Consider the following 14,766-nt stretch of genomic DNA (forward strand, 5'->3'; position numbering starts at 1 on the left):
TACTCCACTCATATCACATTATAGTTATTGTTTAACATTTTAAAACCTACATAGATCTTTTAAACAGCACAAACTCCTTGAGGAGTGCAATTAAAAAAAAATGAAACCAACACATCTGTTAATGTCCTGACTAAGCACACCAGTTCCTTGCATTTCTATTGTGCTATGCAAATCTGATGGTCAGTGGTGCTTGTCCTGTTAACGCTTTATTTATTTCTGCTGTAGCTTATCACTGGAATTTTTGCTTAACATGACAGATTTCAAAATTTATATTAGAACCTAATAACCCTGTAACTTGCTTTTTATACCAAAGATAATTTCATAAACCACACAATATAGAAAAACTGCCATTTTTGTTAGATCACTTTCCTATGCAATTTTCTTAACCCCATTTCCACTACCTTGGTCACCGAGTTGGAGTGCCTGAAGAACAGTCTGGGTTTAATATATATCTCATCATAAATTGTGTTCGATATGCATATATACAGTACACTCTTCCTCACCCCCCGGATTCAATTTTCTTCGGTTGGTACCGAGACACCACTACTGGTGGGTCTTGAAACAAGGCTCTGCAAGTGAAAAGGTGCTGTGCAATAAATTATACTGAGGAATGCTACACAGCAATGCATTTGGTAATTTTGAAATCCACTGCAAGTTCAGGATTTAAGCGCATGCATGATTTTGAGGATGTTTCTAGTAGAGTGGACAAGGGAAAACCAGTTGATGTGGTGTATTTGGACTTTCAGAAGGCCTTCGACAAGGTCCCACACAAGAGATTAATGTGCAAAGTTAAAGCACATGGGATTGGGGGTAGTGTGCTTACGTGGATTGAGAACTGGTTGGCAGACAGGAAGCAAAGAGTAGGAGTAAATGGGTACTTTTCAGAATGGCAGGCAGTGACTAGTGGGGTACTGCAAGGTTCTGTGTTGGGGCCTCAGCTGTTTACATTGTACATTAATGATTTAGACGAGGGGATTAAATGTAGTATCTCCAAATTTGCGGATAACACTAAGTTGGGTGGCAGTGTGAGCTACGAGGAAGATGCTATGAGGCTGCAGAGTGACTTGGATAGGTTAGGTGAGTGGACAAATGCATGGCAGATGAAGTATAATGTGGATAAATGTGAGGTTATCCACTTTGGTGGTAAAAACAGAGAGACAGACTATTATCTGAATGGTGACAGATTAGGAAAAGGGAGGTGCAACGAGACCTGGTGTCATGGTACATCAGTCATTGAAGGTTGGCATGCAGGTACAGCAGGCGGTTAAGAAAGCAAATGGCATGTTGGCCTTCAGAGTGAGGGGATTTGAGTACAGAGGCAGGGAGGTGTTACTACAGTTGTACAGGGCCTTGGTGAGGCCACACCTGGAGTATTGTGTACAGTTTTGGTCTCCTAACTTGAGGAAGGACATTCTTGCTATTGAGGGAGTGCAGCGAAGGTTCACCAGACTGCTTCCCGGGATGGCGAGACTGACATATCAAGAAAGACTGGATCAACTGGGCTTGTATTCACTGGAGTTCAGAAGAATGAGAGGGGATCTCATCGAAACATTTAAAATTCTGATGGGTTTAGACAGGTTATTTGCAGGAAGAATGTTCCCAATGTTGGGGAAGTCCAGAATAAGGACACAGTCTAAGGATAAGGGGTAAGCCATTTAGGACCGAGATGAGGAGAAACTTCTTCACCCAGAGAGTGTGAACCTGTGGAATTCTCTATCACAGGAAATTGTTGAGGCCAATTCATTAAATATATTCAAAAAGGAGTTAAATGTAGTCCTTACTACTAGGGGGATCAAGGGGTATGGCGAGAAAGCAGGAATGGGGTACTGAAGTTGCATGTTCAGCCATGAACTCATTGAATGACGGTGTAGGTTTGAAGGGCCGAATGGCCTACTCCTGCACCTATTTTCTATGTTTCTATGTTTCTAAATCCCGAACTTGCGGTCTGTCAACGTACACATTGACAGGCCATCCGCTCCGTATCTGAAAACCTAAGTGGTGGAGTCGAGTTGGGCTATTTGCCCACCAACAACCCAGCAATTGTGTACGGAAATTTTACAGCTGATGGAAACGCATGGGGATACCGGAAATGAAAAAAATGCTTTTTAAAAATAAATTAAATGACTTAAAAGCTTTAATGAGAAGCAATCCTAGTGAATGTTAAAGCTGCAGATTTTAAACTAAATTTCATAACTTTCTGCACTGTATTCGTTTAAAAGTGGGAATTATGAGTAATAAATTGTATTTCCATGATAAAAGCTAGATCTGATAATATTTTAAAGGGTGTAGTAATTAAGTATTGTAGTAATTCCCACATTACAACAGTGACTACACTCCAAAAGTACTTCATTGGCTGTAAAGCATTTTGAGATGTTCGATGGTCGTGAAAGGCGCTATGTAAATGCAAATCTTTCTTTTAACTTAAATGAATGAAAAACAATCTGCTTTCTGCTTGGAGGACCAGGCCCACGTGATCCCAGGTAGGCTCTTGTACAGGCTGCATACCCTGGAGGTATGCCGCCAACTGCAATTTTTGCCGCAATATATTCAAAGTAGCTCAGTTCTCAAACCAGTACATTCCACTGATGAGTTTAAGCTCTTCCATCAACATACAACACTGAACATTGGCCCGGAAATTACGGTGTCTTCGACGGCATATGAATCCTTCTGAAAGGCCCTGCAACTTCTGGGTTTCCCACTCGAAGGTACGCCTTGACAGATCATGTGAACCCGAAGTAAAATTAGCATCATTGGGGCTATTTGCCCAGCAATTGCCCACAAAACTCTTATGGCTGGTAAAAGCAGACATAGGCCTGCTTTCAGCAAAAGGGTGATTATAAATCTTAAATTAAACATTAAAAAAAAAATGCACAAATGCAAATATTAAAATGTTTAAAATTATTTTTCAAATGATTAACCTTTTATTGTATTTGGTGTAATGAAGGAAGTTATAAATAAAATTTAAATTCAGAACATTTATAATTATTAGAATTATCTAAATTGTTTATTTGGGGATTCCATTGCATGTCATTAGGGGATTCAATTTGCAATGGAATCCTGCCTTCTCATTGGGAGAATCGGGCCCATATGATCCCAGGGACACTTCCAAACCGCCTGCGTCCCTGGGATCAGTGGATCTTTCCACTGCTGTATGCATCGAGGCTCAAGAAGGGAACTCTCCATAGCTTGGAAGACAGCAGGTAGGTGTGGAAAGGTTTTGCGGATCAGAGGCGTACTCCGGAGGTACACCTCCAACCACAATTTCAGGGCCAATATGTAAATTTTAAAAATAAATTAGGGAAGCCTCCACATCTTTATTTTAGTGACTCAAATATTGAGGTAACTGTAATTCAGCATTGCAATATATATATTGCACATACAGCTACCAGTGCTTATTTCTCATCTCTGAAAACAGTGCATTGTCAGTCAGTAACTCCATTAAGCTCACCTCTTCCTGAATGTATTGCAACAGGAATGGGGACGCTCGCAGATTATCAACTGGAATATTGAAAAATCCCTGGATTTCTTTCTGATGCAAATCCATTGTAATCAGGTGAGTCAAGCCTGAGGAGAGTGTGGAAATAAATACAAATCTGCAACAGCACCTCAACTTCTTATGCACTTAGTGTCCTAGCAGCAGCAGCATATCAAACCACCCAAGGAAAATAAGTTACTTAAGCAGGTTATTAACACAAAGTCTTTTTCATTTGCCTTAAAAACTACATGCTTTAATTATCAATCTTGTTTTCTGAATGTGTTTCAGTTACTGCATACTTTAAAGTGAGATGGCCTCCTTCACCAGGAAAAGAAAGTGACTTTCCAATAATTGCATAGTTTCTGGTGCAACCTCCCCCACCTCAGACCAATCTTCATGTTCAAAATACTCTTTTTTTTTAAAAAAAAGTTAGGAACAATATATATCTGGGGGAACAATCTAAAGGAGACCATGCAACACATACTTTTGTTCTATTTATTCTCTTTATTCTCCTACAAATTTTAAAAACCACAATGGTGCCAAAAAAGCTCAAGACAATAGTGAAAGTTTGAAGACTGCTCTACGTGGCCACTTTGTATATGGAGTCTATAATGATTCAATGAGGTGACGAGAGCTCATGTGGAATAAGCTTCCACTTTACCTGTTTGTTGACCTGCCAGTTTACAATGCACTCTCACAATACATTGTCACTTAGTGATGGGTTTAACTACTAAAGTTTTATTGCCCAGTAAACTAAATTACACAAACACTTAACCTTACAGGCCTATCATCCCAGAACTCCAACAATAAACACTGTCTCAGGAACTTTCACCAACACTTGAGATTTGTAAGAAATAATAGATCAGTCATGTGAGCAAGTATTAAAAGTTTAAAACCTGCCCAAAGTACTTCAGCATCATGTCCAAATCCTTCAAAATTTGTAAGACGCACCAAACTATCAATTCCTCAATCGAGTTTTTTTTTAAATTACATTAGGTCACCAGATGGCTGAAGAATAAAAAACAGACAAATCTACTCACTTATAAATTGGGGAGAAAAGATATGGTCTGGTTTTCAAAAAAAGTCAGCATCATTTAACAAATGCAAAACGAACTTCAGCCAGTTTCCTGGCTATTGTAACCTGACTACTCAGCAGATTTCCACTATACTCAACATTAGCTCAGAAAGAGACTCTAAATACAAATAATTAGGAGCAATTAAGTGCAACTTACTTCTTAAAGTGTTTTTTTGGGCATCCGTGGCAACTACATCACTAAAAATCTCACCTTAAATTTCCAGATCTTTCGTTTTGGATACAGTAGCATTAGCAACTAAATAAGACTGCTGACAGTACTCACTGAGTAGTGTCTCAGCACATCCAATGCTTGTCCAGGTGAGTAAACAAGGAGAGATTCAACAGAGTAGGTTCATATTTTATAGAATCAAAATGTTGCAGCACAGAAACAACCATTCAGCCCATCAAGTCTGCACCAGTGTTTTTTTCCACCAGTCACTTGGTCTAATCACAATCTCTTGTTCACTTTTCATACCCTTTTAACATTCTTTTTCAAGCAACAATCAATTTCTTTTTAAAAAAGAACTTAAGGACCCTCTGCTTCAATAAAAGTTTGTGGCACCAAATTCTAATCACCCTTGGTGTAAACCACCCCTGCAATGCTTTAAAATTTTAATTAGGGCAAGGTTTATAAACATTAATCCCCACTTTTTACTTGTCAATTAGCCAAAGAGAAATATTTTATGAATTAGGAAAGATGGCATCTATAAATACACAATTCAATGATTTGTGACCACCATTTCTCCCTAGTTAACAGCTCTCGCAGTTGGGTGAAAGTACCATTAAAATGCCTCATGAAGGGAGCTTCATATTTAACGGGAACACCTCTCAAACACCCATTCCACAAGATGCAGGAATGGGTGGCATGGATAGAGTTGTCCATTCACCAAAATGACATGTGGCTCAATAAAGGGAAACTTGACTAAAGTTTAGAACATGCAGACTATCTCAATGCCCTAGCTTTTGATATGCCTTATGCTTGGCTCAGTGGTAGCTCTCACCTGAGCCAGAAGATTGGGCATTCAAGCCCCACTCTAGGACTTGAGCACATAATCTAGGCTTACACATCAGTACAGCACTGAAGGAGTACTGCATTGTCAGAGGTGGCATCTTTCAAATGAACATTCGAACTGAGGCCTTCAGCCCTCTCAGCTGGCTGCAAGTCGTCTCATGGCATTATTCAAGGAACAGGGACATTCTCCTGGTATTCTGGCCAACATTATCTCTACCAAAAACAATTAACTGGTCATTCATCTCAGTGGTGTTTGTGGGACTTGCAGTGCATAGATTTGCTATTACATTTGCCTACCTAACAGTAACTACACTTCAGAGGTAATTAATCACCTGTAAAGTTACTGTGGGATGTCTCACGGGTGTGAAAAGTGCTACATAAATTTAAGTTCTTTCCTTTCTAAATAAAAATATCTTCATACACACTTCCCGTAAAATGAGTTGCAGAACGAACAGCCAGAACACAACTCACCAGCTTTACACATCATGGATGCCAGAAGCTTGGACACAATGGAACCTCGTTTCCTCATCTTACACTGCTTGCTGTATGGAAAGTAAGGGACTACACCAATAATATTCTTGGCACACGAGGTCTTAGAGGCATAGATCATGATAAGGAGTTCCATAATGGTGGTATTGACATCCCTGTTGTACAAGAAAAAGATTTATTTATTTCTTAAATATCTGCTCAACATCTGTTCACTAATACCAGGCAATAACATTTCTTTTAAAAATTATATTTTTAACTCCCTTGTTTCCCCCTTTTTCTTAAAAATAAGCCAACCTCAATCAAGAGCAATAGAAGATCTACCTCCAGGATATCACCATCACGCCTTGTGTAACTTGAGGAATGCAAGAGAAGATCCCCTGCTATCAGTACGAAGTAAAAACAAGTTAAATATTATTCCTCTCCAAGGGATCCCAAACATGCAAGTGACTTAAGACTAGGATTCAAACTCTGATCTGGTAGAGACCCAAAGATTCAGTACTGTAGCAACCAGGCCATTCACAATATTCTCCAAGTGGCCATTGTAAAACTGAAAGTAAAATAAAGTAGACATCCTTAATTTAAGCCTGTTCAAGTTAGTTTCATTTTAAAAAGGCTTGCATCAACTTATTGACAATCCAACATTATGCAGCACCAGTGCATAAACATTACTAGTTGTTTTGTTCAGTCAGTTGGCTTGAACCAGATCATTGAAAGATAGCCACGCTTGTGGTATTTTTAATAAAAAAAGGCTAGGGAAACAGTAATACTATCTTAGAAAAGATCATGGGTTTCAACTCATACTGTGGTTGTGACTGGTTTCCTGAACAGTCAGAACAGATATACTAGCATGACCAATACACATTGAAAAAAGATCCATCAATACAGACAAAATGATCACTGTAACTAAGATAAATGCTTTATATACTGATTTTTCATAGTGTTTCTATTCTAAATTTTGTATTTTGATGCAGTTGAAAAGAGTTCCAACTTTTAAATGCATGTGCACCACCTCAAACATAAATGGTCACTTTAGTGGTCATTCTTCTATAATCAAAGAAACAAGAATGACATTCCTTCTTCAATCACAGTTTTACACTCCAGTTACAAACCACTTTAACTTGAAAATTGGACAAAATGGCTGCCGCTAGATTGGCAGCTCCATAAGCTAGAGAGCTTTTCCTTTCTAACCATGGGAATTCTCCAGCCATCCTCTGCCCTTTCTCTCCCAAATCTCCTCGCTTCCACTGTTCAAGTTCCCGTGGCTTCATCAGTTGGTGCATTTTAGCCCCAACTACAAGTTGACTGTTTTGACCATCATCACCCAGCCCTGCTGTCTGCTTCTCAAATTGGTTTCCGAATTCCTGGACTTCACTCGACATCAAGACTGCATTGGACTACACCATCAGGCTTCGGCACTGGACTACACCATCAGGCTTCGGCACTGGACTACACCATCAGGCTTCGACACTGGACTACACCATCAGGCTTCGACACTGGACTACACCATCAGGCTTCGACACTGGACTGCACTATAAGACTCATTTGCTGTGTCAAGAATCTATCTTCCTCACTGTGGCTGTTTCTCTGCTGAGCTGGGTGACTCATTCGACTGGCTTTTCAGCCCTGTTGGTTACTGCTACTTGACGGTCGTCTCTCTGCTGAGTTGGGCGATTCGTTCCATTGGTTTTTCTGCTTTGTTGGTCTTTGGCTTGTGTGGTTTTACATTTTCTCTGCTGCTTCTAATCTAGGGTGACCTCCAACTTCGCCATCATCTTCTTACACTGAAACCGACTCTCATTACCATGGCAATAACCTCCACCCTTCAAATAGCTTCTGGACTTCTCTCGGCTGATGTTCCCGTCTCCGAACTTGAACAACAGTTCGTTAATGCTCCAAATCGATTCCATCCTACCGATGTCAACTTTTGCCCTCCAAGGGACCTCCAATTTTAACTCTGTACTCCTTACTATTGTCACCAACCTATTCCTTGTTACTACCAGGAAATATGCATCCCTATAATTGCTACATAGCCAGGCATATGTAACTTCAGTTTTTCCGTATCCATCTGCATGCGCATTTTGGCTGTCACTTCGGATCAGAGCTATTCACTTCTATTTTCACTTCTTTCTCCCACTTTTTCGTTTCTTTCTGACCCTGACCAGTCTCTCCTGTTGTCATGCCGCCTTTCATCGCTCCTCTCTCGGATACTTGGTCCTCCTATATCCCTACCCCAACCCTTCATTACTTTTCAACCTTCCTATTCTCATGCCACCGACTCAGGCTCGACTCCCTCTTAGATAGGTTTACAGCTTCCCTCTGTGCCTCTCTTGGCACCCTTTGAAGGGCCCACCGTGGCACTCATTGTCATCTTCTCTCAGGTAGCAATCCCAACTGTCCCATCCTACTCTCACTGATCTTGCCGCCCAGCTTACCCACGGTGGGGGGGCTAACCTTGCCAATCGCCTCCCCGTCCAACTCATTCGTCGAAGTGCTGACCCTGTGGATGCCATCACCTATCCTCTCCGCATCTTCTTACAGAATGTTCGCTCGCTCGTGAACAAGGCCCTTGCCATCCATGAACATATCGTGTTTGATTGCATTGACATCGTGGCCCTGACGGAAACTTGGCTGAGGGGTGATGACACCTTACCTTTAAGCCTCCCTGCCTGGCTATAACTTCCACCACTTGCCCTGGCCAGACCTCCATGGTGATGGTGTGGCTCTCATCAGCAAATCATACCTTGGTCTGTCCCCCGACTCCTCCGGCACTTTCTCCTCCTTGGAACATCTCACCTTATTCCACCTCTCACTTAAAATTCTCATTCTCTACCGCCCACCCAAGTACACTAAAAATTTCCTCCCTCAGCCTCTGCACTGAGCGGCTTCTCATCCTCGGTGATTTCAACCTCCATCTCAGATCATCATGCTCTCTCTCTCTCCTCTGAGGTCATTACCCTCCTATCCTCCCTTAATCTCTCCCTCCATGTAAACTCCCCAACCCATATTCACGGCTACCCCCTTGACCTTGCCATCTCTCGTAGCCTACCTATTCCTAACGTGTCAATTGCAGATAAGGCCATCTCTGGCCATTTCCTTGTATCGCTCTCCACTGACATCCTCCTTCTCCCATCCAACTCTACTTCCTTCTGCCTTCGCCCCTGGAAACAAAACTCTCTTACAACTGCACTTAACTCCAAACTGTCCAGCCTTTGGCCCTCCATTCACCATGACATTTCTGCAGCCACCAATCTGCTCAACCACACCCTCAGCACTACCTTTGATGCCCAATCCCTATTAAAACCATTACTCTCGCTCACCCTGGCCGTTCCCCGATACGGCCCTGATCTTCGCTCCCTCAAGTCCAAGGGGCATAGACTTGAACTATTGGTTTAGCCATTCACAGCCAGGTCTTGCTGGACCACAAAGCATTATCAGGTCATACTCCTGTCTGCAAAAACTGTTCACTTTCCAGGATCATTCTGGAATGCAAAGATAATTCCCGGCTACTATTCTCTACTGCTAACCGTCTTCTTAAACCCCTCTCCCCTGTCTCCACCACACTCTCCTCCAACAAGTGCGAGGAGCTCATGGACTTCTTTGTCTCAAAGATTGAGACCATCCGATCAGCTGCCTCTGCCACTTCCCTTCCTCCCTCTAGCCCACCGGGCCAAACTTCCTCTGAGGTTCCCCCCTGCCCTAGCCCTGAACTTGCATCTTTCTCCAGTTTCTCTGATCACCCCACTTGACCTCTCCACGCTCATCTTGTCCACTTCCTGCTCCTTTGCCACTATTCCCACTAAAATGCTGACCACCCAACTTCCTTTTCTGGCTCCCATGTTAGCTGACATTGTTAACGGTTCTCTCCCTCAGGTACTGTCCCCTCTCCTTCAAATCTGCCATCATCACCCCTCTCCTCAAAAAAACAACCCTTAACCCCCACTGTGCTTGCAAGCTACTGCCCCAACTCCAACCTCCCTTTCCTCTCCAAAGTCCTTGAAGGTGGGGTTGCCTCCCAAATCCATGCCCATCTTTCCTGGAACTCCATATTTGAATTCCTTCAAATCTGGTTTTCGCCCCTGCCACAGTACCAAAATAGCTCTCATCAAAGTCACAAATGACATCCTTTGTGACTGTGACAAAGGTAATCTATCCCTCCTCTTCCTTCTCCATCTGTCTGCAGCCTTTGACACAGTTGACCACTCCATCCTCCTCCAACGCCTCTCCACCATTGTCCAGCTGGGTCCATTCTTATCTATCTAATCATAGCCAGAAAATCACCTGCAATGGCTTCTCTTCCCACTCTCGCATCGTTACCTCTGGTGTCCCCCAAAGATCTAGCCTTGGCCCCCTCCTATTTCTCATCAATATGCTGCCCCTTGGGGACATCATCTGGAAACATGGCGTCAGTTTCCACATGTACACTGACAACACCCAGCTCTACCTCACCACCAATTCTCTCGACCTCTCCAGGGCCTCTAAATTGTCAGACTGCTTGTCTGACATCCAGTACTGAATAAGCATAAATTTTCTCCAATATTGGAAAGACCGAAGCGATTGTCTTTGGTCCCCGCCACAAACATCAGTCAAAGGCTGAACCAGACTGTTCGCAAACGAGGTCATACTTGACCCTGAAATGAGCTTCCGGCCATATATCCGCAGCATAACTAAAACCGCCTACTTCCATCTCTAACACTGCCAGTCTCTGCCTCTGTCCATTTGCTGCTGAAACCCTCATCCATGCCTTTGTTACCTCTAGACTTGACTATGCCAAGGCACTCCTGGCTGGCCTCCCACATTCTACCCTACGTAAACCGGAGGTCACCCAAAACGCAGCAGCCCGTATCCTAACTCGCACCAAGTCCCATTCACCCATCACCCCTGTGCTCGCTGACCTATATTGGCTCCCGGCTAAGCAACGTCTCGATTTCAAAATCCCTGATTATAACCATCAGTGGCCGTGCCTTCAGCTGCCTAGGCCCTAAGCCTTGGAACTCCCTCCCTAAAATCTCTCCACCTCTCTTTCCTCCTTTAAGACGCTCCTTGAAACCTACCTCTTTGACCAAGCTTTTGGTCATCTGCCGTAATTTCTTTTTATCTGGCTCAGTGTCAAATTTTTTTTTTCATCTTAGAACACTCCCGTGAAGCGCCTTGGGACATTTTACTACGTTAAAGGCACTGTATAAATACAAGTTGTTGTTGTTGTTGTTGAAATCAAAGATAGCAAAGATAGGAGTTAGTTTATTTTCAAAATATACCTCACTCAAAACTCAAATTGTAGAAGTGTATTTATCCTGTTTGACCAGTAAAATACACAGCAGAGATTAAATTATGTTTTACCACAGTACTTACTTTGAAACAGACTGAATAATAAACACATCTTTTCCTCTGACAGATTCTTGAATCTGTACTCTTGTTTCTATCAAAAAGAAAAGAAAATCACCATCAAAAAATTAAGTAACTTCAAATAGAGTTCAAACTAATTTCACATTGCTAATCCCTATTTTTCTTTGGCTCGATCTAAACAGCTAGCTCAATACAAAAAAAATATTGAGCAAGATATACAAAAGTAACTGCTGATACACAGTAATGAAAAAATTTAAGTGTAAAATGTTAGTGTAGGTGAAAAGGTTTCCAGCATCCAAGAGCAAAAAAGCATTGGAAACAAATGGAGAGAGGGGAAATCTCTGGTTTAGGTAAAATATTCTGTGACTAGGTATTGTGCATTTCCATCAAACAAAGACAAAAAGGAGTCGGGACCACAACCACTGCCGATGTTTACAGGATCTGTTAGCGCACCAATAAGGGAAGGAGACAAGTCATTTGCCAGTATCACAAAGTGGTGCAACCTTTTTTTCTATTTCCATTGGAATTTTTGCTCCTATGCAATATTTACATGGGAAAATCAGGTTTATAACAGGTAAGATAAACAATTATTCAAATACAGCACAGGTAACTATTTTAAACTAAAAACAGAAAATGCTGGAAATACTCAGCAGGTCAGGCAGCACCTGTAGAGAAAGAAACAGATTTAACGTTTCAGGTTGATGACTCATCAGAACCGTTTTTATTTCAGATTTCCAGCATCCACAGTATTTTGCTTTTGAACTATTTTTAACTGCTTTGCCATAGAATATTTTAATACTTTGAGACTGAAGCTGTTGGCATACGCAAATTGTATAAATTCTTAGGCTGATGCTTGTATTTCAAGTTTCTAAGGTAGACAGGCCACTTACGTACAAGCCATTCTTACAAAGATCTCAACAAGCAAAACGATAAATGGCCATTTCATTAAGAGACTATGAGGAAGTGGAGATGAAGGAGAGACTGCATAATGAAATTGTTCTTTCACTTCTGTGATCTGTATTTGAACGTAGACCCAAGAGATAAATATTTCATCTCTACTTCTCCTGTTTCAGTTATGTGAAGTAAGCTTAGAAAGTTGCATCCCACCAGGCCCTATTGGTCAATGGTCTATAAGCACAAAACTGCTCATAATTTGTCATTACAGCTTACTCATCATAACTGTAATGGGGAAGGGAAAACATTATACTGCTACAGGACAAGCATTTGAGGCTGTTCTGAGGCTGAATTGTTAAGGCACCAAAGTATGCATTTTACTCTGCAACCGACCACGGTTTGCTTGATCTTGAAGTATCGTTTCTCTAGCACTACACATTGTAAATATATCATTCCATGTCGCCAGGAGGTGGTTTGCTTTGTTCACCCATTGCATGTTGCAGCGAATATTCATTGGCGTGTTTTGCAGCCAAGTCCACCCATGAAACCAGAGTTCATTAGCACAACACACTCATGGTGACAATAGTCAACTGATTAAGGTGAATTTCTTAATGCATGAAGATATATTGCTGACTGTCAATTCAGTCTTCACTGATTATCCCAATTCAGAATAATGCAAAGCCTAAGAGCCAAATTAAGTGAAACTCTGAACTAATTTTTTTTTTTAAATAAAAATATAATGGAGCAGAACCAAGTGATCTTTTCTTTTAAGGTAGCTGTACAAGAGTGACTTTCCCATAAATATTTACTTTTAAAATGTTCAGATGCAATAGTATTGATTAGGAGTATGGATTAGTGAATAACTAATGAGCAAGGTTACTAGTTCAGTTTTCACAGAAAATATCAGAATGCCATTGCTTAGCACAGTAAGAATTCAAAAATGCCATTCAATAACAGAATTTGGCCTATTCAATCACTAAACCAGTAGCCTTGCTGTTGAGGAACCTTAATCCTTTGAAACTGAGAACTTTAGTGTACTTGAAAAGAACAGCTCCCCTTAAATCAATCAAGATTACAATTCCTCCAGGTCTCAAATTTCCTCCTTACATTGAGCAACAGATAGTAGTATTTACCTATACAGGTACAACATCCAAAAACCGGAATCCTCAGGATAGAGTCCATTCCGGTTTTGGGTTTTTTGCAGATTTCAGGCAAGAAAATCAAGTCTGAAATCTGGAATCCTCAACCGAATCCGTGCCGGGTTTTGAGCGGCGAGGTCCGAAATCCATCAAAACCAAAAATCCGGTACGGATTCAGTTCAGGATTCCAGATTTCAAACTTGATTTTCTTATCTGAAATCCAGAATCCTCGACCAAATCCGTGCCGGAATTTGCCTGAAAAATGTACGGCTTTCAGACAATAATTCCGGACAACTCCATTAGCTATGCGCAAAATCTCCATTTTTTGGACAATTCCGGTTTTCGGCGTTCCGGATTCAAGACGCTGCACCTGTAATAATAATAATAAACAGAAAATGCTGGAAATCTTAGGATCACAGACCCGAAACGTTAACTCTTTCTCTCCCCAGATGCTGTCTGACCTGAGATTTCCAGCATTTTCTGTTTTTATTTCAAATTCCAACATCTGCAGTATTTTGCTTTTGTAGTAGTATTTATCTTGTTGCAGTACCATGAAACTCATCTCAGAATCCAATCGTAAAAACATTTTGAACCGGCAACAGGTTTTTAAAACCTCAAATTCAGTCCCGGGGTTGATAGTCCACTGAAACATTTATACTTTTGAAACCCGAGAGCACTACACACTAGATACCAACTATAAAAATAAAATATAATGCTGAGTATTTGGCATGTGAAGCTTGTATTCCCATAAAGCCTGTGAGGAGCAACTACAAATTTAGTTTATTCCAAATGCACTGACTAGCTTTACTTCACATTTGGGTCTACACAGATTCTCCAAAAAAAATTAAAAGACTAAACAGTCCTGTTTCAAGCTTACATATCTCAATGTAAACAAATATTCTAGTTTGCATCTACTACAGGAAGAGGAATATACACCAGTGCCTATAAACACACCCTGGACCACAACAACATTGAAAAGGATTGTATTACTTAACACAAGTAGCAACTTTAATTTTCTATGACGTAACTCCTAATCCTGCGTTTTCTATGACGCAACTCCTAATGCTGCGTTTTCTATCATGTAACTCCTAATGCTGCGTTTTCTATCAACAATGACAGATAAAAGTACGCAATTAAAATCGGGAGAGGAACTCATCAAATGGATCACTGGGAACATGCACCACGCAACATAGTGCTACGTTATGCAAACTACAAAGCACAAAGGACAACTAGTTTCTGCTCCAGAATGCCATGTAAAATGTGCATGTACGATGAGTATAAACAGTATCAATTGCAGCTGTGACAACCCTCAGTTGAATATTTTCACTGTCTTGGCACC

General features: G+C 41.2%; 1 protein-coding gene across 12 annotated transcripts in view; it reads right to left on the bottom strand.

Annotated features, from left to right (window-relative positions):
- The window catches only part of prpsap2 (phosphoribosyl pyrophosphate synthetase-associated protein 2), a 38,469-nt gene that overhangs the window by 13,825 nt on the left and 9,878 nt on the right, over positions 1–14,766 (bottom strand). For all 12 annotated transcript variants that reach the window (XM_070901112.1, XM_070901119.1, XM_070901114.1 and 9 more), the window contains 3 exons: positions 11,401–11,467; positions 6,034–6,206; positions 3,449–3,564 (listed from right to left, as the gene is read on the bottom strand). In XM_070901112.1, coding sequence (XP_070757213.1) covers positions 3,449–3,564; positions 6,034–6,206; positions 11,401–11,467 — 356 coding nt within the window. The remainder of the gene's footprint in view (positions 1–3,448; positions 3,565–6,033; positions 6,207–11,400; positions 11,468–14,766) is intronic.

Source organism: Pristiophorus japonicus, chromosome 15, assembly GCF_044704955.1.
Source record: "Pristiophorus japonicus isolate sPriJap1 chromosome 15, sPriJap1.hap1, whole genome shotgun sequence".
In the NCBI taxonomy this organism is placed as follows: Eukaryota; Metazoa; Chordata; class Chondrichthyes; family Pristiophoridae; genus Pristiophorus; species Pristiophorus japonicus.